Consider the following 24,272-nt stretch of genomic DNA (forward strand, 5'->3'; position numbering starts at 1 on the left):
CGCCCGCCATCAGGAACCTGGAGGGGGTGGGGGCAGCACCAGTGTCTCCAGCCTCCACAGCCATGGCGACAGAGCAGGAGGAAAATTGGGGCAGGGTGGCAAGGGCCGGCAGGCTTCCCAGAGACCGTGACATCGGAGGAGCCTGGCAAACCGGGGGCTCTTCTGCCTTGAACCCACTTATAAGGAGCGCTGGCCTCGGGGCTGGCGGGCTGGGGCGTCCCTTGGCCGCACCCGAGCTCACAGCCTGCAGGCCTCGGGGCTCCCACTCTCCAGTCGGCCACACACCACCCACCACCCGTGCCTGGCAAGCCTGCCGGCTCGGGAGGCTCCAGCCTCCCCTGCCGAGCACTCTGGGCGGCCGTGCCTGGCCGTCACGTGCCCAGACAGAGATGGACACACCGACCTGCAGAGTCTGAGGAGACGTCCAGGGTGATGAGGCGAAGGGACAGCTCAGGGAGCAGCGTGTCCCGGGAAGGGGACGGACACACGGCCCCTTTCAATATCCCGTCAGCTGATGGTTGGCTGTGGCCTGGGCCACGGAAACCAGCCCAAAGCAAAGCACTTACCAAAAAAATCTCAATGGTCCCCAGGATGTACATGGCCCCCGCGAACGTGGTGCCCAGGTAGAAGCAGAGGCCCACAGCGCCCCCGAACTCCGGGCCCAGGGACCGCGATATCATGTAGTAAGAACCGCCAGCTGCAAAAGACGCCAAAGCAGGAGCGGCAGGTCACAGACGCGCCACGGGCCGCGAACGCAGCGGGGGCCGGGCCGAGAGGGTGGCCGGCCGGGGACACGCCTGGCCCACAGCCCAGCACCTTCCACACCAGCCGCCGGGTCTGGAAGCTGTGACTGATGAGAATACGAGCAGCCACGGCAGGAGGCCCGCCCCCGAGCGCCGCGCCCCAGCCTGCAGCTGACCCACACCGGACACCATGATTCCGTTAACTTTTGCCCAAAAGGGTTTCAAAACAACGAGGGCTGCTGGAGCATCACTTCTGCATCACACCTGAGAGCATGCCGACACCCAGGGCCTCGCGGGCCAGGCCTGGTCACCCTGTCGGTCAGCTAAGACCCGACTCAGACCCCCACCAGGGGCCACGCGTGACCCCAACACCTGGAGAACGTCTCGGGATGCACTCCCTTCTGAAAAGCAAGCTTGACCCATCTCCCCAAGGGCGAGGGTTGCACCCCCTCCTCCAGTGGGAGCGTGGGCGCTGCCTCCCAGCCAGGCCTCAGGCTATGAAGGTGCTCCCCCGAGACGTGTCAGCCACAGCGACACAAAACTCGTCCCCTCACCAGGGGTGGACCCACCAGGGAGGCCCCTCCAGCACTCCTGTGGGCAGAGAGGACAGACACCCCCGTCCCCACTCTGCTGCCCGCTGAGAAGTCCTGGGGGCCGCCCTCCGAGGACTCGGGGCGCAGACCCCACTGGGCCTCAACCAAACACACACAAACTGAGTGACTTGCAGAGGCGGCCTCCTCTCGGGTCCTCGAGTCCAGGGAGGCTCCTCATTGCCCCTCTGCTCACAGAGCAAGCAGGCCTCAGGCCCTACTGCACACCCTATCCTCCGCCCGAGGCCACCCACCCACAGGCGCTGCCCACAGCGATGGGGACGCTCCCCTCACTGCAGGGGAGTGACAGCGAGCAGCCAGGGTTCCAGGCTCGAGCGCCCGGGGGGCCGCAGGGAGCTGACCGACGGCCCCCGGAGCCCTGCTGCCTCGCCCGCTTGGCCCACCCCCGCCCCATTCTGGTCAGCCACTGCCCGAGCAGAGACCATGTCCTGTGACGCTTTGGTCCTGGAAACGCCTCGGCTTAAAAAAGGAACAAGCTTGTGGGAAATCAGAATTCAGAACTGAAGGGCAGCAGGGCTGGTGAAGGGCCGGCAGCCCCACCTGGCCCAGGGGCAGCCGTGTGACCTGGAGGAGAGGGAGCTCAGAGGCCTCCCTGCAGGTCCCCCTCTGGGGAGAACCCCAGCCTCACAGCCACCCCAAGGGCGCAGCCAGGCTCTGGGGGACAAGGGGCAGGGTAGCACCCCGTCTGCTCTTAGAAAAGCCCGCAGCACCCTTGCTCCAGTGGGGCCGGAGCTGTGAGCACTGCTGCCTGCAGGCAGGGTCCCGGCTGAGGGGCCGAAGTGTGAGGATGTGTCCCCACCCGCCAGCCCCTCCAGATGCGAGGCCTGTCCTGCCAGGCAGGCGATGGCGTGTCCACACCGGGACCCCCTTCTGCCTCATCTGCGGCTGCTGGGGTCGGAGGGGGCGAAGGTCGGAAGGAGACCGTGTGCGCAACGCGGTCACAGAAGGGCCTGCTCAGCCACCCACAGCCGCCCCAGTACCTGGGACCACGCCGTTGGTCGCAATGGCACTCATGGAGATGGCCGTCAGCATCGTCTGCAAGAGGATGGGTGCCCTTCAGAAAACACAGCGTCTGAAGAGTCACCCGCACGAGGACAGCTCCGGCTGGGGCGGTGCCCACCTGCAGGCTGGCTGCCAACTCCCAGCTCCTGACCTCAGCTCCCCCGGGCGCCAGAACCTCAGCCCCACTCTCTCCCCCTCGACCCCCGAAGCTAAGCTCCCGAGGGCAGCTCAGAAAACAACTGACCCCGGACCCTGTCCCACAGTGGAGGGCTGGCTTCTCGTGGCGCTGACCTCCCTGTGGGGTGTGCAGGACCCCGCCCAGTACTCACCTGCCCAGGGGGTCCCTGGGAACCCCCTCTAGGTGCCCACCCCCCATGGGGTTGGAGGACCACCGGACCCTGCCCAAGGCGGGCTACCTCCGGCTTGCAGCACCTGCTCAGGGAAGGGGCCACACCTGTAGCTTGGGGAACGATCACTTCACAACCCGAGGACCAGAAGAACAGCCCTGGGAAAGCGTGAGGCCTCAGTGACCCCCTGACCCGTGCCTGCCTGGGCACGTTTCCAGCCTCACGAGGCCCTGCCCCGTATCCTGCTTTCTGTCTGTTTTGGGGGCAGTTGCCCCGAAGATACTTCCAGGCTCATTAAGTGTAAGAGGCACTCAGGACAGGAAGGACAAGGCGTGACCTCTGGGCAGACAGCCCAGGACCGTGGGCACGGAGGGCCCCGGGCGGGGGGCGCAGTGGGGACGCAGCAGGGGACGGGCGGGCGGCCGAGCGACCCCACTGCATCGCTTGAGTCTTTCAGACACTGCATCTCCGGGCAGCACTTGGGCTGAATTGCCCTCCTGGTCACAAATGAAGGGGTAGAGGGGAGCAAGGCAGGTGGAGCTGAGTGCTGAGGGCACGTGAAGGCTAAGCCAGGCCCGACAAACTGTGGGAAGAAGACACGTGCTCCACGGAGACGCACCTAGGACTGAGCGTGCCGCCAGCGAGCGCCCCTTCCTCTCCACGGGAGGCCCCGAGAACAGCCACCTGGAGGGGGACCCCGTCTACTCGCAGGACGAGTGGCTGTGAGTTGTGCCTGGGGGGGACGCACACCCTGCGCTCCTGCAGATGCAGCCCCAGACACCCCCTCAGGCTCCTCATGGGCCTGGTCCCGCCCGCCCGGGAGGCCATCGTCCTGTGCTCACACAGCCCTGGGAGGGACTGCTCGTGGGGACAGTCTACTGGCCCAGCGCAGGGGCCCCTGGAGGGCCCCAGCGAGGGTGCCAGGCTCACTCACGCAGGTGCAGCACATGGACACGATGAGGAGGGACTCCAGGACGCCGGCCGCCCCCACGATCCAGGTCAGGCGCAGGAAGAGGATCACCCCGAGGATGTTCTGCAGGCAGGGCAGGTAGACGCCAATGAAGGTGCCCATGCGGGGACCCTGGAAGAGAGCACAGCGGGTGGGTTCCGGGGGCCGCCAGCCCCTCCCCTGTCTCCCCCAGGAGCCGAGTCCACAGCGTGGGCCCTGGGGGCCGCGACGAGGTCGGGGGATGGGAGGGCGAGGAAGGAGACCAGCAAAGCGCACAAGCTTCAGTTACAGGGAAAATGGGAGAAGCAAGAGCGAGAACCCTGGCTGCCCAAGAGTGGGAACCACGCCAGCGGGCAGACGGGGGTGCAGGGCTTGGCGCCTCCTCTGTGGGAAGGTGGGCGTGTTGGGGTGAATGGGGAACAAGCTGCCCCAGGCTCTGTTCACTGCACCCGCAGCCCAGATAGAGCCTCCGGAAACCAGACATGAGGGAAACGAGACAGAGAGGACTCCTTAGGGTCCAGCCATCGTTCCCAAAACATCAGGAAGTACAGAAACACCAAGTCCAGACAGAAGTCTACAGCATCTTGCCCACTTGGTGGGAGCGACCAAGGGACCCGGAGCTCAGAGAAGGCGCACTCCGGAGTCACCCCTCCCCAAAGGGCCGCCCAACGCGGGGTGACGTCGGGGAGGGCGCCTGACTCAAACATCTTCCGCAACCTGGAAAGGCCACAGCCAAGCAAACCAGCCCAGAGGAAAGCTCGGGGACAAGGCCAGGGGCCTGCCCGGCCTGCCCAGCGCCAGCGTGACACCGCAGCTGGGCAGCACACCCGTGCCCAGCAGGTGATAAAAGCTGCTGTGGGTCTGCAGCCTGCACGCAGGGCGGGCGTGCACGGTCTTGGGGGCTTTTATCCGCACAACAGGCGGCAGCAGCGCCAGCTCTGCTTCATGGTCTCGGGGAGCGCGAGACACCGGATGCAACCCCTCCTGTCTGAGTGGCAGCAGGGCCCCCGCCCGGCCTCAGGCCCAGCTCGTGCAGGGCTGTTCTCTGTCCAGTGGCTGAGATGACCTTGAGTTGTCCTGAAAGGCCAGATGGGGCCTCCAACCCTCTCATAAAAGGCAGCTTTGAGGGTCAATCTGACCCGGTCACAAGGCCCATGATGCCAGGGCCACCCGGGCCCTGGAGAAGGTGCCTCTGGGGGGACCAGCACCTCACCTCTGTGCCAGCTGGTCAGACAGACATGCAGGGGGCTTCCGCCCTCTCACCCCAGGGGACCGACACTCAGTCCTAAGTGGGGCTCCGGTTCATCCCCACCAAACCCACCCAGCTGGCCACACAGCAGTTGTGCTGAGGGTTATGGGCAGCAGCTGGGTCCCTCCTGGGGCAGACGCCCAGCTGTGGCACCTGGTCCCAGGTCCCCGGGGACGGAGGCCGGGCAGCTGCCTGCCCCAGGGCAGGTACTTTAGGCCCTGCCCTGCCCATGCTGTGTGCTGTGTGCGGATTCCACAGCCTGGACAGGGCTCACAGCACAACTTACAGCAGCAGTGTGGGCTGCATTTCCATCTGTGCGTGAGGAAGGCTATGGGGAGACCCGGCAGTGGGCTGGGGCCACGGGCAGAGGCCGGGGGTCGGTCCTGGGAGCTTTTCCCCAGAGCAGGGCAGGGCTCCCCTGGGACACGATCTCTGACAGACAGACAGAGGGACAGACATGCAGCACAGGGACGGCCTGTGGCTCCCATGGTCCAGAGCCAGAGCAAGAGCCTGAAACCCCAGAAATGTGCCCGGAAGCAGTTCACCCACAACCACGGCAGTGGTCACCTCCCAGCGTGGCAGCATCCCCCACTCCCGGGAAGGCCCAGGGAGGTCCTGGTGGGGGTCCACTGAAGTGGCCTCCGCCCCTCTGCCTGGGGAGGGCAGCCAGCGCGAGGCTGGACAGGAGCGCGCTCCAGGCTGCCCAGTGGAGGCTGCGACCCCACATCCCGCCTCTGTTACGTCCTCCCGAACAACAGGTTCTTCCCTCGCACAGGCGCCCTCAGGTGCACAGGACGCAGCCTGCAGCCTGCTGGTTTACAGGAGGAGGAAAGAGAGGGGGTGCTTGCCCGTGGCCCGACTTCTGACGGCCGCGGGGGGCCGGGGTCAGTCTGGACCAGGCACGAAGGAGGCCCTCGGGGAGCCAGGCACCTCGGCCCAGGGATGGACGGACCAGCAGGGCAGGGAGGTGGCCAGGGTCGCCCGCCAGCTTTGTCTCAGCATCCGAGCTGGGGGCCACCCCTCAAGGCAAGCCGGGGCTCAGGCCACACCTGCCCTCCTCCTGCTCCCTCTGAGAACAGGACCTGCAGCCTGCTCTCCAGCTGAGAGCTGGGGAAAACAGAAGGAAATGTTACTGCTGAGGACTGGGACAGCCGAGCCGCCTGCAGCAGAGTCGAAGAGGGTAAAAACCGCTGTGAGAGGCCAGGTTTTTGGTCAAGATTCCAGAGAGGAAGGGACAAGCATAACTCTTCCGGAAATTGGCCTGAGGTGTTTTTCCTGAGCACCCTCCCGAGTTACCGCAGGCAGGGCGGGTGTCCGGCCCCGGCCGCCCCAGCCCCACGGCCCCTCTCCTGAGCAGCTCCATGCTTCCAGGTGCGGCTCCTACAAAGCCTCCCCAGCAGCATCCTCGCTCAGAGCCCTCAGGGCTGCGTGGCTTCACCTGGCACAGATTCCCAGAAATAACCAGTAGGAAATAAAGCTCCGAGGAAGATGGGTGCAGGGTAAGTCCCACGATGGGAGACAAAGTGGGGGGGGGGGGCCAGGAGTCCCGGGGCGGCGGCGGGGCGGCGGCGGGGCGGTGGGGGGCCCCACCTTGGCCTCGCGCCGCCGGCTGTCCTCGGCCTCCTCGTGCTCCACGACGCCCTGGCTCAGGTTGGTGTAGTTGGCCAGCTTGTTGAGCAGTGAGGACACCATGGGGTTGCTGTCCATTTCCTCCTGTTTGGGGCCAAGACGTGGAGCTAGACACTCACCCCCAGCCAAGACGCCCCCAGACCAATGGGATTGACCACCCAGTGGGGACCCTGCCGACTCCGGGGCTGTCTGGGGCCTCAGCTCCACCTGCCCTGAAGCCAACAGACCTGAAAGGGGTCTGAGGCCCCAGACACGCGCTCGGCAGGTCAGAGTCAGGGGCTCGAGGACACGCTGAGTGGGGCCACCAGCCGAGAGGGAGGCCGGGGGTCCCCAGACGGCCCGGATTCAGCTTCTCTGAGGGGCTCCCTAAGGCCTCTGTATGACCCGCGTTTCTCCATGATACTGGGGGCCTCGAGACCACGGCCTCTTTTCTTGAACTAACCACAGCTACTCTCGCACCTCCTGCTCCGAAGGGGAAAGTGCGAGTTACCTCAAACAGCGCCATGTTCTTTCGCTCAAAGAGACTCTCCCTGTCCACCTCGACGCCGTGAATGAACGGGCTGTTCTCCCTGGGGGTTCCATCTCCTGCAGGGAGAGATCGGTCAGTTTCGGAAGGGACTGAAGGAGGCCCCGAGGGGCCCTGGGGAGGGGCTTCCTTGCACGCCTCTGACTCTCGGGGCAGGAGGCCCGGGCAGGAGACAGTCAAGGACAGCGCTCCTCCCACCAGGGCTTCAAGCCCCACCCACACCCTTTCAAGTCCGCAGACCCCAGATTTGCTGAAATTCCCAGGATAAATGTCCCAGGACCAGCAGCTCCCGAGAGCCTGGCCGTGACCGTCCACGGTGGACGGGGCGGCACGAGGTTTGATGTCTGTTTCGACAGCAGCTGTGGGTTTCCAACTCCTCTGATCCCGTCGGTTTTGGTGGCCTCACCGGTGATTCCCCCACGGGGCTGTCACGGAGCCCAAGTGGCAGGTGGCCCAGGGCTGCCCTGCTGTCTTCATGGCTGTTTCTATCCAGAGGGCCTGACCCTCCAGCCCCAGGCTCGAGTGTATCAAGGCCTCACCGTGGCCAGACCACAGAGGAACAAGGGTCAGCCCCAACTCAGTCTACAACGCTCCCAGACCCTCAAACACTGGCCCGACCGCATGCTCCAAATTTAAAGTTTAGAGAAAAACCAAAACGGCATGGCTCTGATCCCCAGCCCTGCCCATCCCACTGCAACGGGGCAACACCATCCCAGAAGCCACCCGCAGGGACAGGCCGGACTCAGAGAGCAGTGGGGCTGGGACTGCCTGCACCCCTGTCTGACCCTCCAAGTAAGCACCACCCATGGGCCTGGGGGCCCCACAAGGCCTTCTGCTTGCAGCCTAACCCCACATCAGAAGGACCAAGGGAGGACGCCAGGGAAAGGTGTCCAAAACCGGCTTCTCTCAGGCCCCTGGGGCTCCGAGCCAACCTGAGCATCAGGCCCCCAGGGTCTCCGGGCCGACCTGAGCATGAGCTTAGCAGGGAATCACCGGCCCACACAGGTCCGGCCGGGGGTGACTGGCCATGGCCTGACCTCCTGACAGACTCCCCAAAGAGACGGGCAGGGCACTGAAGTGTGACGCTCAGGGAGGTGACGCCCGCAGTCCGTCCTCATGGAAGCTCTAGGTTATGTCCTCGGCCTCTCACAGGGAGACAACGCCAGGGGCCTTGGGGGTCCAAGGCCATGGCCCTTCACCCCCTCTCAGCCGACCAGTGCCCCGAAATCCCACAGACCCCGCTCAGCCCCACACCCACCCACCAAGTCCTCCCGGACCCTCCCCAGAAGGTTTCCCAGGGCTCCACCCGTGGGGCCACATGACAGCAGACCCCTGCCCACTGCTGAACCCCGGGTGCCTCCTCACTGCCGGGCCCCAGCTACCAATGTGGGAGCAGCACGGGCAGAAGCCCTGCTGGACCCCGAGCTGCAGTGATGGTTTGGGGCAGAAACTGCCTGCAGACTCAGGGAACCCGGTGGGAGGTGGAGGGAACAGGGCAGGGACTGCACCCAAGGCCCACAGGGAACCGACTCAGTACAACAGGGGTGGCAGGGGGTGCAGGGCAGTGCCAGGAGGAGAGACCCACTCACCCACGCTGGGGCCAGGTAAACACGCGGTCACAGCTGACCGATACCCGGAGACACAGTGTCCCCGAGCCCCATCACAGGGAAGCCCCAAGCAGACCCACGGGAAGGACAACCTTCAGCACCGGCCCTCCTGGGGCAGCCAAGAGAGAACCAGGCCGGCTCCAGAAAGTTCCGGAGGAAGGAGGGCACAGAGATGGGACGGCAGGAAGCAGCGCGAGGACCAGCTCCTCAGGTGAAGGGCATCACCGGGCTGAGGGTGGGAACCGTGTCAGACCTTCAATCAGGGCAGGCTTCCCACCTTGGTGACTGCACCGCAGGGATTGTGTGTTTTAGTAAACACGCCCAGAGAGGGCGTCAGACCAGCGCTGTATCCTCAGCGGTTAGGGAAGGTTAGGAAGGGTGTGAGACGGGGCAGCAAAGGAGACGCAAGCACGCGGCCACACCAATACGCGGGCCCAGGACACGATTCCCTGCTCCTCCTGGAAGTTTTCTGGAGCCTAAACTAGGTCCAAACAAAGCTTGAAAATACAAATACATTCAAATAAGAAAGAAATAATTTCTAAAAGTCCTCTCCCCACACCACCTCGGCCCCTGGCCGGGCCTCCTTCCTGTTCTGCTCAGCATCCTTCCCCGGTAAGAACGACTTTATTTTCTGGTAAGAACCATCCTTTTCCTGGGACAAGAAATCAGCGGCTCCAACCAGTAAACGGAAGATGAAGAAAGCTCTCTCCAGAACAGACTCGAGGACAAGCAGGCCGGGGCACGGCCGCCCCCCGGGGTGGGGGCGGGGAGAGGGCAGACCCAGTTTTGGGTTCGCCCTCTGCCACGACCTTGGACAAACTCTTGGCTCCTCGTCTCCTGCTTCTGGTCCGGGGAGGGGCGGCAGAGCGGGCAGGGCCTCCTCGCAGCGCAGCTGTGGGCAGCACAGCCTGGGCCTGGGGGGATCTCCAAGGTTCACCTGAGCACCCGCCAGACTCAGGGAGGGCACCTGCAGCGACGTTAAAGCCATAGAAGCAACATCTTTCCCGGAGCATCTGATGCTCCCGGAGCCGCCGGCTGGGAAGGCCAGTCACGACCTTGTAAAAGGAGAGCTGAGACAGCCCGCCCGCCTTCCCGCCGTGACTGAGAGCACCCAGAAGGGAGGACTCGAAAGGAATGGAACAGGTGAGAAGGGCACCGTGAATGCTCCCCGGGACCCGGAACGACCGGTTCGCGTCAGTGCACGTCAGCAACTTATCACACACAGGAGACCCGAGGACCGAGACAAGGAATGGAGAGGTGAGGCCCCACGAGACCAGGACGGCCACGACCCAGCGTGGACAGTGGCCGGTCGCGTGTGCGCAGGAAGCCCAGCACCCGACTGTGAACCTCAGCTTTGCCATTCTGCTGCTGATTTATGGCCAGAGTAACACGTACGCTGCGCACAGAAAGTGGGGGGGAAATTCTCACAAAATAAACAGGTAACAGCACACGCCCTCAGCGTCGGGGGCGATCCCTCCCGCTGGGGGCCGCACCAGCCACACCGCAGCCCTGCTGCCAGGGTGGCCGTCTTCATCACCAACCCTTACAGGGAACACACTTCATTTCTCAAGGACCACTTCTCCAGCCAGTCAGCCCCCAAGGACGCTCTCACAAGCGGAAAGGAAACCCGTCTGGGAGAGGGTTTCCAGGCAGAGGCCACAGGCACAGGGCAGCAGCCCCGGGCGGCAGCCGACTCCTCGGTTCTGCCGGAGGAAGACTTGGCTAAAAACCAAACACTTCTACCTGAGGGCCTCACCTGCACTTTCGTAAAAACGGAAACACCGGTGACCCGTTACCTGGGTGAGTCTCAGCGTCTCCTCATTGCCTTCACCACTGGAGGACACGCAACTTGCAGCTGTCACTTTTCAGGGGAGGACAGGTTACAATGAAAATCTGCACAAAGGAAACCACAGTCCCCAAATCCCCAGGGCCTGATCCTTTCACATACGCAGGGGGCTCTGAAGGCCCCACCCCTCTGTGGACTCTGACAGCACCAGGCACGACCCTGCCGGGTCTGGTCGCTGCTCCAAAGGGCAGGGGTCCTCCTCTGCCAAGACTCTGTTTTGGGGAAGGGGTCACTCACCTGGGCCTGTGCCCCCTTCATCACTCCGCTCGTTCATGACATGAGGACGTAGGACAAGCCTGAGTGGAGGAAATCCTGGGGGTGCAGGTGCTGGAGGGCGGCTGGTCTCACCAGCCCTCCTGGGACGGGTCCCCCATGGTACCCCTGTCAGGCACGCACCCCCGAGGTCGCCGGGTGCCTGAGCCACACAGTGGCTGCCGGGTCACATGAGGAGGCAGGGCCCCACAAGGGTCAGGTATCCTGGGCCAAGGCAGCTAGGAGCGTAGGACACACATCTGCTGTCTCTGGGCAGGAGTGCTCAGGACAATGGCCCGGCGCGGCCACGGCCATCAGATTTTTAACCACAGACACGGCCTGGAGGCTCCCTCCACCGGCCAGGTCCTGACTCGCCTACACAGCCAGGCTCAGACGCGGCTTTAAACCTGCTCACTTCCTGTGACAGATGCGACTCTGGTGCCCACCCCACAGAAATCGCAACCCACGTGATCAAAGGTTGCAGGGCGTGCGTCCAGCCATGTGGGTGCAGCGGGCGGGTGGCCCCGTTGTGACTCGAGCCCCCGTGGAGCTGGGGTGAGGGTGGGGCCAGGACGGCGGCTCACTCCTCTCATCATCCAGGAAACGGTCTGACTCAGTTTTAAAACGAGGATCCTTCAGCCAATAGAACCCGCGTGGAACAAACAAGGCTCAGAATGTCACGCCACCCCTCGCAAGGGCCTGCCCGTGAATGCCTCAAAACGACGGGGCTCCCAGCGCCAGAGACGCCCCTGGGGGAAAGAGAGGGCCTAAGGGCACCTAGGATCCAGGGTGACGGCAGGGACCTGGGAGCGCTCACCGACACAGCCCCACGTGCTGACACCAGTGGGGCGTTGGCACCCGTGCGCAGGGCGCTGCCTCGTCAGGGACCCCAGGAGCCTGTGACAGTCCCCCCGCCCCCCCCCACAGGTGGTGAATTCAGCAGAAAAGCCACCAGAATCCAAACACCTAAAGACACTGCGCACCAGCGCCACGTGGCCTGAGCACGGGCCGCTGGCACGGGCCCTAGGCCCTGGGCCACACAGCTGGCTCTGGACCCCCACGTCCACTCACACCCGTTCTGCCCTATAGGACGTGGCGGCCACACGCTGTCATTCATCTTTCCACACCTTTGAAATGCAGCGTGGCCCCCAGAGACGGGGCCGGCTGAGAAGCAAAACCAGCTGTGGTGACTGGTCCCAGGCCGAGGAAGAACTCCTAAAACCAGGCCTCACGGGTTCAAAGGCGAATGAGAAGGCTCGGGGAGGGGGGCTGGACTTGATGTCGTGTTTCCTGTGAACAAATGCGGCAGAAGAGGGGCTTCCCTGGGGAACCAGCCTGGTGACAGCGGGTGCCTTGTCAAACGGTGAGAATTCAGCCCTCCGGGGGCTTCCTCCAAACCCACACCCGGCCAGCACCGCTCAGAGCGGCCCAGGGCACAAAACAGGAGGGTCTGAGACACGCTCACGGCCCAAGAGGGGCCTGCGGAGAGCCGCCTCCCCTCTCTGGTGCCCCCGTGCTTGCCAGCCCTGGGAAGCCCGAGGAAGCCAGGCCCTGGTGTCCACACACCCGCTGGGCTCCCTCAAAGTCTAAGGGAAGTTCCAGCAGCACCTGGGAAACGCGCACCCTGAGCCCATCCAGCCCCAGAGGTCATGGCTCTGGACGGGGGATGGCGGCCAAGCAGGCACTTCCTGACTGACAGCAACGCAGCTGGGCCTCCGACCAGCCCTCCCAGAAATGGATGGGATGGCCATTGAGAACCCAGGGCTCAGGGAGCCAACACGGGCCAGGAAGGGGTCAGCAGGCAGAGCCCTCGGCCCTGACCCCCATCCCAGTGAAGGCAGCGGCAGGGCAGCTCTGCACAAGCTCATCACAGACGCTCTGAGAAGGCCCCGCGCCCGCCAGTGCTAGCCACGCAGCCGCGCGGACCCTCCCCAACCGAGACCGGACGCGGCCCAGAGCACAGCAGCCACCCCACCTCCGTGTGCCCGGCCCCGCGGAGACGCGGACCATCCCCGACACCGCAGCCCAGAAGGCCCCCGCCCAAACCCAGAGGAGGCCTCTGCTCTTTTTCCCACATCGGTTTTGATGCCCAGTTTCTGGCTCCATGAAATGCAAACTTAACTCTGACATCAGTAAACATGAAGTGCTGAGCAGAGACAGCACGCGACGTGGTGCTCTGGGCTACGGGGTGGGAACAGGAAGCCGCCGGGCACGCTGGGCCGGTCCCTGGAGAAGAGCATGCGTCCTTGGCACCGGCGAGTGACGGCAGCAGAGCCTTCTGTGGGGCGGGAGGCACAGGGCCGGAGGGGAGGTTGCCCCAGCTCAGCATCAAAGCAGCGCTGTTAGACCCCCGTCCAGCCGGGTCCTGGGAGCCCAGTCAGCGGTCTGCTGTGGACGCTTGGTTGAGTCCCTCGTTACAGCCCCCATCAGCCTCCCCATCTCCACGCACCACCTCCTCTCCCGTCTCCCACTCCCGGCATGCCAGCGCTCTCTGCCCCGAGTCCTCCCCCTCCAGGACTGGCTTGGGATTTTACCACCATCTCTCCCAGGACGGCTCCCAGGGGAGGGGCAGGCAGGGCCCTGAGCCAGACAGCTTCCCAAGGGTCAGCTGGGCCTGGCCACCATCGGCAGCACGGCCCCTCCCTGCCATCAAGGGCAGGGTCTGCCCTGTGGCACTGGCAGTGGGGGAGGGATGCATGATCTCCTGGGGTGCTGCCAGCAGAATGGGGCCTGTCCCCGGACCCCAGGGCACCCATATAACCACGTCCACGGTGGCAGGTTCTCTTTGCAGTGATCAAGCACTGGAATAGAGTCTGAGGTCAATTCCTGACGTCTGGCCCTTGCCTTCTGCCTGCGCAGCCAGGATCAGTGCTGGAATCTGAAATCCAGCAGCCTGGCAACCCGGGCGGTGGGAGTCCCCGAGGGACATGGGCTGAGAAGAAACAGCTCTGTGTCCAGGCCCAAGGCCAAGAGTCCCCATGCTGTTAACAGCAAGTTTCTGGTTAAAACAGAAACCCATTCTATGGCAAAAACAGAGGAAACATTGAGAGTCCAGGAATCACCCACAGCCCTCCAGCTAGATGTGGCTGCTTGCCTGTGGCATCCCCTGGAGGGCAGGCCAGCCTCTCTCATCCTGGGTTTCCAGCGGGAGAGGCATCTGCCCGCAGGTGGGAGCCCAGAGGACAGAAGGGACGCACCCCTTGTGCCCTTGGACCTGGTCCCCCCAGAGCCTCCACGTGTCCCTGCTGGACCTCGCATGGCCTGCGGGGTCACTGTGCCATCCTACACAGGACCAGACACCCAGAGATGCTTCTTCCCAAAGGCCCTGATGTGTGACTCTGGGCACAGGCCCTCCTGCCCTGCCCTCCAGCCTCCTCCAACAAACACAGCCCTGCTGCTCAGGACTAAAGGCAGCAACGTCCAGGCCCAGGGACCAGGGCGGAGGCACGACTTGTCCCCATGCCAGGGGCCCCAGACCCGAGTGACAGCCACAGGCACCTGGACACCGGAGCCCAGCACCTGGCGGGGGGGGGGGGGGACATGCCACTTGGAGAGGTGGCAGGGCTTGTCACAGCACCTCTGCAGCTTCCCTGAAGGGACTCAGCCCTCACTTCCAGAAGCATCCTGTCTCCAGCAACCCCTGACACCAGGCAGTGCAGCCTCAGGGCAGAAGCCACCTGGCCCAGGTATATCCCCCGCACACCCCCACCCAGCATGTCCCACAGGGCTCCCACCACCACTGCCCACCCCACAGCCCTGGGGTGAAGGTTCTCCTTGGGGGCTCTGAGAGGAGTCAGGAAGGCTCTGGACGCTGGAGGGACGTGGCCACCCTTCAACCAGGACTAACACTGCCACCACTGCCTCTGGCCACCACCAGCTTCCTCTGCCCCCAACCAGAGGGCCTCGGCCCAGCAGTTGAGCCAAAGACTCAACTTTCAGTGGCTCATCCCACTGAAACCTGACACTCGCACAGTCGGGAAAGCAAGGGAAGAGGCACTCAGCTACAAAGAGGCACCAGCGCGGAGAAACCACGTGGACACGCACCCACACGTTAACACACGTGCACGTGCACACAGGCATGGCCGGGACCATGGCTCCGAGACCTGCTCAAGAGCAGAGACTGTCTGGGGACTTCCCGTCTACAGGACACGCCCTCCCACGCTGGACCTGCCCCCTCCGGGGAAACAGCGGGGCTGAGCCTCCGGTGGACTCCGGGAACCGGCTCCCGCCACCGCTCGGTCCCACGGCTGCCTGCTCACGGTCTGGTCTGCCCTCCCCGTCCTCGGGTGGCAGTTGTGATCCGAGCCCGGGGGTGGGATGCCGATCAGGGCGGAAGGGCTGGCCCTGCTGCAGGCAGAGGCAGGAGGCGGGCGGCCAGGCCCCCACCAGCCCCCCGGGGCGGCTCCCGTTTCCAACACAGGCTCCTGTCTGGCTGTGGTCGAGACCCTTCGTCAGATGAAAGAGGAAACCCAAGAACCATCTGGCGCTTGTCTCCTCTGATTTCGGCTCAACGTGATCCCTCCCCAGTGACCGTCCTGAGAGCCTCCCTGAGAACCCAGGCCTGACCCGCAGGCGCCATGACCGGACGGAGCCCAGGACGGGGCCACCCCTGGGACAGGCCGGCTCCAGGAGAGAGAAACGAACAGGAGGACACTCTGGATGGCCATGGGGTTCACGTGGACAGCGGGGGCGCCCCCACCTTGCGGACGGCGCCAGGCTACCACCACGTGCTGCCCGCGCACGTGGATGCCCAGACAGGCTGGGCTGCAACACGCTGCCTGACCAGCTCAGAGCGGCTGCAGGCCGGGCGGACTGAAAGTGATTCCGGCTACGCATGGTGAACGCAGGCTCAAGGGGGCCGTCCAGCTCTCCTCCCAACACCCAACAGAGACTCCCCAGGGGCCACATGCACACGGAACCAGGACCATCGGGGATTTTGCTCCAGAGGAACTCAGAACCCAGAAGGCAGGAAACTCGTAACTGCCGCCTGACCACGATCACGGGTCTCACCCCAGGCCACACGTAGCTCAGAAATGGCACCTCCACGGCCCCCCCAGTTGCGTTCTCAAATAGAGACCACCCGAGGGAGGAAAGGGGAAACAAACCGCGGCAGCAGCCGGAGCAGAGGCGCCAGGGCCTCGCCTCTGAGCCCCGCGCGGATGCCGAGACCCCGGCAAGGCCCCAGCACCAACAGCTCACACCCTGCCCAGCCGGGCGCCCAGCCCTGCTGACACCCTGCCCCGGCCGCCACAGGGCCCCCGGCAGGAGGCTCTGGGACCCACTTGGCACCTGCAGCCACGCTGGGGGAGCCGGGCCGCCTCATCGCTCCGCAGGTCTGGCTGGCGCTGCAGGCCTATCTGCACGGCCCAGACCTCTGCTCTGAAGAGGGAGTTCCCTCTTTCTCGTAAAAGAGAGGCATTAACCCTTTGTACTCTGCTCTCTCCACAGAGGGCGCTGCCCCAGCGTCCTCCAGAAGGGAGCCCCACGCCCGGCTTCTATTCCTGAGTGCCATCCACTCCCAGGCCCCGCCGGACCCCAGACCGCACCCTGGCCTCAGCCTGGCAGGGCCCCATTGTGGAGGGGGTCTTCCTTCTCGGGACCCCAGACTGGCCTCACTCTCTCAGAGCGGCCTGCAGACGCCTGCCCCACTGCCCCTGCTGCAAAGCGGCCCTGCAGGAGGGACGCCCCAGAGCATCTGCGGCCTGGATGCTGGTTAACACTTAACGCTGAACATCAGTCCTGCCCTCCAGCCTCACATCGGTGGCCAGGACTTGGATCCACTTAGATCCCAGCACGGGTGATACAGGAGGCGCGGGCAGCTGGCCAGTGGCACACAGGAGTTCTGTCTACACCGCTGGACATCACACATCTTCCCGTGGGCCTCCGCTTCCGAGTTCCGCCCCAGCCTGGCTGCCCTGCTGCTGCACCCCAGCTGCATGGCGGGGTGGAGAGGCCGTCTGCAGCGGCCTCGTGGACAGCAGCCCAGTGGACAGTGGCCCTGCAAAGGTAACCCCAGCCCAAGGCCATCCCTCCCCCATTGCAGGAACCTCCTGAGGTCAGCTTAGGACCGGGGCCCCAGGTCTGCTGGGCAGAGGCCCCCTCCATGGCAGGTTCTGCAGCAGGAGGGAGGCGAGGCCAGACCCTTGCCCATGGGGCCTAACCTGGCAGACACCTCTGGCCGCACCAGCCATCCCCTCCGTGGTCTGTGATGCCTCAGCCCTGACCAGCTTGGCCCACACAAGGCCCCTCACCCTCCCCAGGCACCCCCTCTTTCCAATGGCCCCGCAAGTACTTCATCCAGCCTCCTACCCGGTAGCCTGTAAGCTCGCTCCACCCCTCAAAGCGGGGACATTTGGGATCAAGTACTTGAAAGAAATACCCTGAGATTCAGTAGAGCCTCAGCCACTGAGGGAAGGACAGACGGTGCCATGTGGCTCCTGCCCCTCCCAGGTTCCATAGTGAGAAGGGGGCGCACTCTCCACCAGCACACAGGACACCACCAATGAGCAGGACCCATCCAAGCGCTGGGACAGCAGGGAATTCCAGGGCCCACCCAGCCCCGCAGGGCTGCCGGGCAGAGGCAGGTTAGCACGCCCTAGAACACTCGGCACACATCCAGCCCCACTGGCCCCCAGGGCCCTCTACTTCCCCAGCAGTGCTGAGAGCCCAGCTGAGCACACGGCCCGGGACCCACACACCAGGCAGTCCCCCCACAGCCCCCCAAACACGCACGCGGGACAGTACGGCTGCCCCAGTGCCTCCAGGCTGCCCTTCGTGGAGTCCCCCTGGGCCAGCTCAGTGCCCCGTGGCCTCAGACCCTGACTCACTGCCCCAAGGTGCCTGTCTCAGGCCAGGCTCACCTCACAGGCCACAGCACTTCACTCAACGCAGGGGCTGCACCCCAGGGGGCTGCATGAGGGGGGCTGATTTCCTGGGGTGGAGACTGCTGGTCCTTGTTACCATCCCGCTGGCCCACACGTGGGGTCAGGCCCAGCACACGATACACGGACAGCCACCGGCCACATGCCCACATCAATGGAGGTGGCCACACAAGCAAACAGTCTGTCTGCAGGGCCAGCTGCTCCCCACTCCAGGCCACAGCCCACCTTATGAATAGAGACAGGTGGGTGGTGGGTTCGCCTGGACGGAGCCCCTTCTGCCTCCTTCACTCCCAGTGACTGGGTGCCCCCACCTGCACGAGGAGGCTGCAGCTCAAAGAAGCCCACTTGTCTGGACAGTCACATGGCCGGGACATCAGAACCAGAATGGCTCCAAAGCCCGTGGTCTCCGCGTGGATGGCGCTGAGGTTCACATCTGAAGGCCACCCCCACCTGCTGGTGGCACTGTCCTCAGTGCCCAAAACCTGCCTGCACAAGTGTCCCCTTCTGAAAGACCATGCTGACCACCGCCCAGGTGCTGTGGTGTCCTGCTTTCCCCATCGCACCATAAATCACGTGCTGGTTCCTGCAGCTGCTGGAACCCCCAGGAAGAGGGCAGAGACCTCCTGGTCAGTGATACACCCCAGGATCATAGTGGACCCGATGTGGACACTCACAGTGTTCACTGAACAGACCGTAGCTGATGGAAACCAGTGCCCAGCGGCCCGGACTAGCCCAGCCCCTCGGGGCGCTGCGGGCAGAGCTGGACCCTCGGAGGCACCCCTCACACCCAGACTCCCCACTGTCCACAGATGCCCACCCAGCACAGCGTCGAGATCAGGAGGTCCGGGAACTTCCCGGAGGAAGAGACCACAGAGCTGGATCGAAGAGGCTTCCCACGCTAGGAAAAGGGCACGCAAGCTGGGAACAGAGTTCAGATCAGGACGCAGGTGTCAGCACAGCCACCCTCTGCGAGTGCGATGTGGCTCCTGCCATTCAACCAGCAGGGTCTGCTGGGGGCCGAGAGGGAAAGAACAGGAATCCTGACACCCCAGTGTGTGACCCAACGCTGTGACCGCCAAGCGTGCTCTACCCACCAGCCCACGAGCACACACACACACCTGCACACAAGCTCATACAAACGTGCACAGAAGTGCGCTGTGCACACACACCCACACATGCACACACGCAGAGACACGGGTGCCCACGTGTCACGCAAGGGCTCGGCAGGAGAACCTAGAACATTCTCCCTCCATTTCTAAGAAAAGGACCAGCTGCCTGGAGCTGGCCCCGGAGCCCCTGTGAGCGCCGGGGGTGCAGGACCCAGGCTATGCGCCAGGAGGCAGCGCCCCACTCTCCGCGAGTCTCCACCCCCTTTGCTGTCCTTTGCCTTTAAAAGCAGGATCCGGCACAAAACACACGTTCTGTAACCTCCCCTGGCCCTCCGTCCAGCATCACGAAATCTTCCCGAATGACGTCCAGAGCCTGGACCACCCACGGTGATTCCCACGGAGACCGGGCAGACGCTGACCCCTCAGCCCGAAGGGACAGCTGGACAGCCGGCGCCGCCTGCCCTTCCTGCTCTGCTCCAGGCCAGCGTGACGCGTCCCTTCCTTCCTGCAACCCAGTGAGGGAGCTACTGCTCCGAGGCCTCGCCCAGCCGGACGGAACCTGGAAGCTTTGTCTCGGGCCCAATCTTCGGCCACACGGCCCCCGATCTCCACGTCCCCAGGCCCAGAGCCTCAGCTTTGTGGTCTAGCCATCTGGCAGCGGCAGCCCCTCAAGGGTCTCACACACAACAGCAGAAAGTGTGCTGACAGCCTCCGAGGTCCCTGTGCCTCCTGAGCCCCCGCGGGTCAAAGGTGATATTCCCCAGGGCAGCCTGGGTCAGCGGGTGGGGGACACAGCGCCCCTTCACAGAGGGCCAGAGACCCCCGGGGGGCCAGCAGGACCTGAGCAGCAGAGCACGAAATCACAGAGAAAGATCCAAAAAGAGGAACAATGAGGAAGGAAGAGGAAGCCCAAGTAGAGCTGCAGGCAGTTCCTGGAGGAACAGGCCCCAGCCGGGGCGGGAACACCACCCCTCCAGGGCTGCCCCACTGGGCCCTGCGGAGGAGGGCAGGCGGGGTCGGGCAGACCCTCCTGGGGGCGCAAGCGGCAACTTCTAAGACACTGGGACCCCCCCCTCGCACCGCCCACAGGCCTGCTGCCGGAAGGACTCAAGTCAAAGCAGCAGGGGCAATTCAAGGGCAAGGCCTGGTGTGGGCCAGCCGTGCGGATGGAGGCGCAGGGCTCCAACAGCCGGAATGGGTCCGGCCCCACATGCGGACAACAGGGCTCCCATCAGGAGCAGAAGCAGCCCAGGATGGATGCACGGACGGACGGCTCCCTCCACCTCCAGGTGTCACAGGTTCATAACTAGGCCCTCGGCCTCGGCCGGGCAGGCCCAAGCCTGCTCTCACTAAGCTCTGGGCCAGGCCAGGTGGGCCTGCAGAGGGGGCTGCTGCTCCCCCCTCACCTGGGGGTCCCACGCCTCCTACTTCCACGGCAGCCCCAGGGACACCTAGGAAGGGTCTCCCCAAACTTGCTTCACCACCACCCGGAGGCCTGCCCAGGAAGCCAGGTGCCTCCCTGTGTGTTCAAAGGCCAGTCACGGAGTTGGAGAGGAACTTCAGTGAACGCGGGCTGGACCACAGGGCAAGGACCCCCACATGGGCCCTCAGAGGGGGCTCCAGCCAGCTGCCCAGCTCCTGTCCCATCAGCAAGCAGGGGGTGACACCACTTCCCCAGGCCCCCCTCATGGAGCCCAACAAAGGACCTCTCTGGGCAACAACTGTGGCCTGACGGCTTACAGTGAAACTCAAGTCCAGCCAAGCAGACCCTAAAAGACAAGAGCATGCATGCCTGTGGCCCCACAAGGGCTCGGACCCAGTCTGGAAGTCTTCCTGCCCAGCGCAGAACACAGAGCACGCAAATCCTGGGTTTGAGTTCTGTGCCAGCTCAGCCACGTGTCACAAGTTCAGCTCAGACCCTAAAGGGTTTCTTGAAAGGCGTGCAGGGAGCCCGCCCTTGGCGTTTGCCAGTGCTCCTGCCTGAGATCACGCAGGCAAACAGGATTCCAGATGAGCTGGTGGAGCTGAAGTGGGAATAGGGCTGAGAAAGCAGGAGCCTCGGAGTGAGAGGGGCTGGGGGCTTGAGGCCAGCCGGGCGATGCTCGCAGGCCCGGGGGCGCCGCTCGACAGAAAAGACAATGGGGCCAAAACCAGCCACACTCCAAGCCTACAGAGAGCGAGCATGGCCCACCCGAGAAGGGCCAGCAGACTGGGAGCCGGGCATCCAGGAAGGTGCCCAGGGTCCCCTGAGGACACAACAGCTCCTGGTATCAGGTGCGGCCCGGCGGGCTGGAGCAATGGTGAGAGAAAGGCTGGGCCGTGGACTCTGGTTTTGTGCCTCCCAGCCAGGCGGCAGTCATGACCAGTCCCGTACCCACATGCAGGGGAAAGCGGGATGGGCGCCTTAGGAAGGGGGCAGGACCCCACCAACCCACCCCCGCCCACCGGGACAGCACCTTCACAGGGGCTCCTAACAGTGCCCCAGGGGCTGCCCGGCTTTCCTGCCAGGACAGGGGGCTCCAGAGGATCAAGGCCTGGGCCCAGGACCTGCTGCCTCCACTGATCTCAGCCTGTTTCCTGCTTGGAGCAGGGCAGCCCCTCCCAAACACTGGCTAGTGACCCCCAAATTCTACAGGGGTGCTGACCCAGAGATGAAGCAGCTCACTCAGGGTGACCCATCCCTCAGCTGCAGAGAAGTGGGGCTAGGAGCCTGGATGATGAAGTAACAGGATGGGGACCACCCCCACCCCGCCCGAGAAAGTGAAAGTGCCAGGGACCTCCTGATCCCAGAAGCAAAGACAGCGAGGACACTCCGCCGGAACTAGCTCCGTGGGATTTGGCGGGGCCCCCTCCCCGACCCGCCAGGGCCCTGCTGTCCTTCTGCCGATGGCCCCGCAGAGCCTGGGCCTAACCACGGTCAGCCGGGCTTATCTGACTGGTGGCCCTTTGCCCCAGCGCGCAAGAGCAGAGCCGAGGGTGGAGGCGGCCGGGAAGGAAGCAGGCAGGCGCTCCAGCCCCGGGAAGCCTCACCACGAGATCCCGAGGCCCTACTGGCTGACAAGCCTGGGGAGCCTGGGGGGCCTGGGGGGCCTGGGAACTCGGGTGGAGAGAGAGGCTCCTCCTCCGTCTCCATAGCTACCCAAGGCGTCCCACACCTCCCCAAGTGCCCCATCCCGAGTGAGGGAAAAGTGCTTCCTGTGTCCCGAGGGGGTGGGCAACGGGGGCGCAGCAAAGGAGAACCCACAGGCCCCTGGGCCCTATCGCCTTGCGCCCCCACCACGAAGCTTGGTGACGGGGCTCTGGAGACAGGAGGGGAGGGGGCGGTGAGAGGGGAACCACAGGAGCAAACAGAGCAGTGGGGACTAGTGAGGAGAAGAGGAACCGGTAGGGGGCCGGGGAGGCGGGGAGGGGGCGGAGAGCAGCCCCAAACCCCTTCTTCGGGCGGCGTCCCGGCCCACCCCCTCCGGGCCTCTCCCGGGTCGCCCTCCCCCTCCCTTCCCCACCGCGGGGAACTCTCCCGCCTCCCGGGCCTCCCTCCTCCTCCTTCCAGGGCCGCCCCCTCCTCCCTGGCCACCCTCCGCTCCCGTGCCGGCCCTGGCCACCCCAGCCGGCCGTGCGCAGCCCGGCCTCCGCCTTTGTCCCGCAGGCGGGCAGGTGCGGCCGCGCTCACCCGGACTCGGGAAGTCGGGCCCGCCGCCCTCGGGGGGACCCGGCGCCTCGGTTTGCTCGGCCACCTCATCCTGGCCGCCGTCCTCCCGCGCCTCCACAGGCACCACGGTGAAGTTGGTGGGCATGGCGCGCTCGGCAGTCGGGCCGCTCAAAGCGCCCTGCTCCGCTCCGCTCCGCTCCGCGCGCCCCGGCCCGGCTCCGCCCGCTCCGGCCGACGCGCCGGGACTAGAGCGCAGGGGCGGGGTCCGCGAGGCCCGCCCCCGGCCCGCCCGCCCCACGTGACCGCACCTGCGGTCCCCGCGGGCCCTGGAAAAGTTTGCGTGCCGCCTGGCGGGGCGGGGCGAGGTGTGGCGGAGCGCCTTCCGCAGAGAGCCCCCCTCTCCCAGCCTGCTCCCGGAGGCTGCCTGCGCCCCCGGACCCCAGTGCCGCCGCTCCCCCAGCGGCTGACTCGGTTCCTGCACTGCCCGCCCCACCTCCTGCCCCAAGCAGGCCTCTGCCTGCTCTGTCCCCCCACCAAGCCCGCACTTCCACCCCCTCCCGCAACTGCACCCACCTCTGCCTTCACTGTCCCTCCCCAGTCCTCTCTGTCCCCCACCTGCAGCCGGAGAGTAGGACTGACCACCTGGGGCGGTGATCCGGTCTCCCCTCCCCTCCCCCTCGCTGGGCTGAGGCTCACCAGCCAGGGATCCAGGGAAGCGCTTCCAGCAGGGGGGCCAGTCTAGGGGCTCCGTGCACAACGGACATAACCCCACAGACACAAGTCACCAGGGCTCTGGGACACGACCTCTGCCCACTGGGGACCCCAGGCCCATCCCCGCGGCTCAGAGGAGCCCTCCCCTGCCCATACCCCACTGGGGCACATCTGGGCAGGCCCCAAGGGTAGCTTGCAGTACAGAGCAGGAAAGGCCGCAAGGTGGGCTTGGGACCCCAGCCAGGCACTTACCAGGATCTAGGGGCCTCGTATCCTCCAAGCACCTGGAAATTTATTAAAGACACAGGAAAGCCGGCAACAACCAATGTCCATGAAAGAGAAGTTGGTCCAAAAAGTTGTGACATTTGGATGCAATGATCACCCCAAAACAGTTTTACAAAAGTAGAGCAGAAATACAGGCGGTGTGGGCAAAGATGGTCACAACACACTGTAACAACAAGCAGATGCGCGGGTGGGATTGAGCGTGAACCTGCGTGGGCTTCTCCGGGCCTGAGGCAGGGAAGCGCTGTGTACGTCGGGGTGGGGGCCCCAGGGGCTCTGCACTTCCAGGCACTGTGCTCCCCTCAACAGCCAAACCACAGAAAATCACAACGAGGAAAGCCACGCGCAGCAAAAGACAACGGAGAAGCAGGTAGGGCGTCTCAGTTCGGCAGAAGCTGGGCACCTGGGCCCTCCAGGGATGTTTCCCTGTGACCCCGCCCCCACCCAGCACCAGCCTTCTGAGTTGGGCCACGCTCACACCCACCTACACATAAGGAAGGGGCTGGAGTGTCACATGGCAGAGGTCAGGGCTGCGGGTGGCACTAGGTGGCTGTTAGCTCCTTCTCCACGTCAGCAGCATGGAAGGTGGGAAAAAGACCACCCCAAAAGACAGGGGGGTCCCCAGGTGTCCTTCCCAGGGAGGCGGCCCGCCCTCTTGGAAAGGTGTGAGCATCAGTCTGCGAAACCAAGGATGTGGTGCTGAAGTGGGTGGTGGGAGCACAGGCACCTCATAGGGTCCCCTGCACCCCTGCCACTGGGTGCTGGGCACACCCTCTCCCCAGGCCCCGCAAGGACCCCATGTCTGCCCCACATGCAGTGGCTCAGAAGGGGCTGTGGCCTCTTCCCTGGACCTGGGAACCTCCACACCTGAGACCCCGG

The 24,272-nt window shown here is 64.8% G+C and overlaps 1 protein-coding gene across 2 annotated transcripts in view; it reads right to left on the minus strand.

Moving 5' to 3' along the window:
• Window positions 1-22,643, minus strand: part of SLC12A7 (solute carrier family 12 member 7) — a 40,111-nt gene extending 17,468 nt beyond the window's left edge. For both annotated transcript variants that reach the window (XM_074355633.1, XM_074355630.1), the window contains exons 1-6: window positions 22,422-22,643; window positions 7,021-7,115; window positions 6,492-6,614; window positions 3,638-3,784; window positions 2,335-2,389; window positions 567-697 (exon numbers count right to left, since the gene is read on the minus strand). In XM_074355633.1, the coding sequence (XP_074211734.1) occupies window positions 567-697; window positions 2,335-2,389; window positions 3,638-3,784; window positions 6,492-6,614; window positions 7,021-7,115; window positions 22,422-22,545 (675 nt within the window). In that variant the 5' untranslated portion in view covers window positions 22,546-22,643. The remainder of the gene's footprint in view (window positions 1-566; window positions 698-2,334; window positions 2,390-3,637; window positions 3,785-6,491; window positions 6,615-7,020; window positions 7,116-22,421) is intronic.
• Between the last annotated feature and the right edge of the window lie 1,629 nt (window positions 22,644-24,272).

This window comes from Camelus bactrianus, chromosome 3 (assembly GCF_048773025.1).
Source record: "Camelus bactrianus isolate YW-2024 breed Bactrian camel chromosome 3, ASM4877302v1, whole genome shotgun sequence".
Lineage (NCBI taxonomy): Eukaryota > Metazoa > Chordata > Mammalia > Artiodactyla > Camelidae > Camelus > Camelus bactrianus.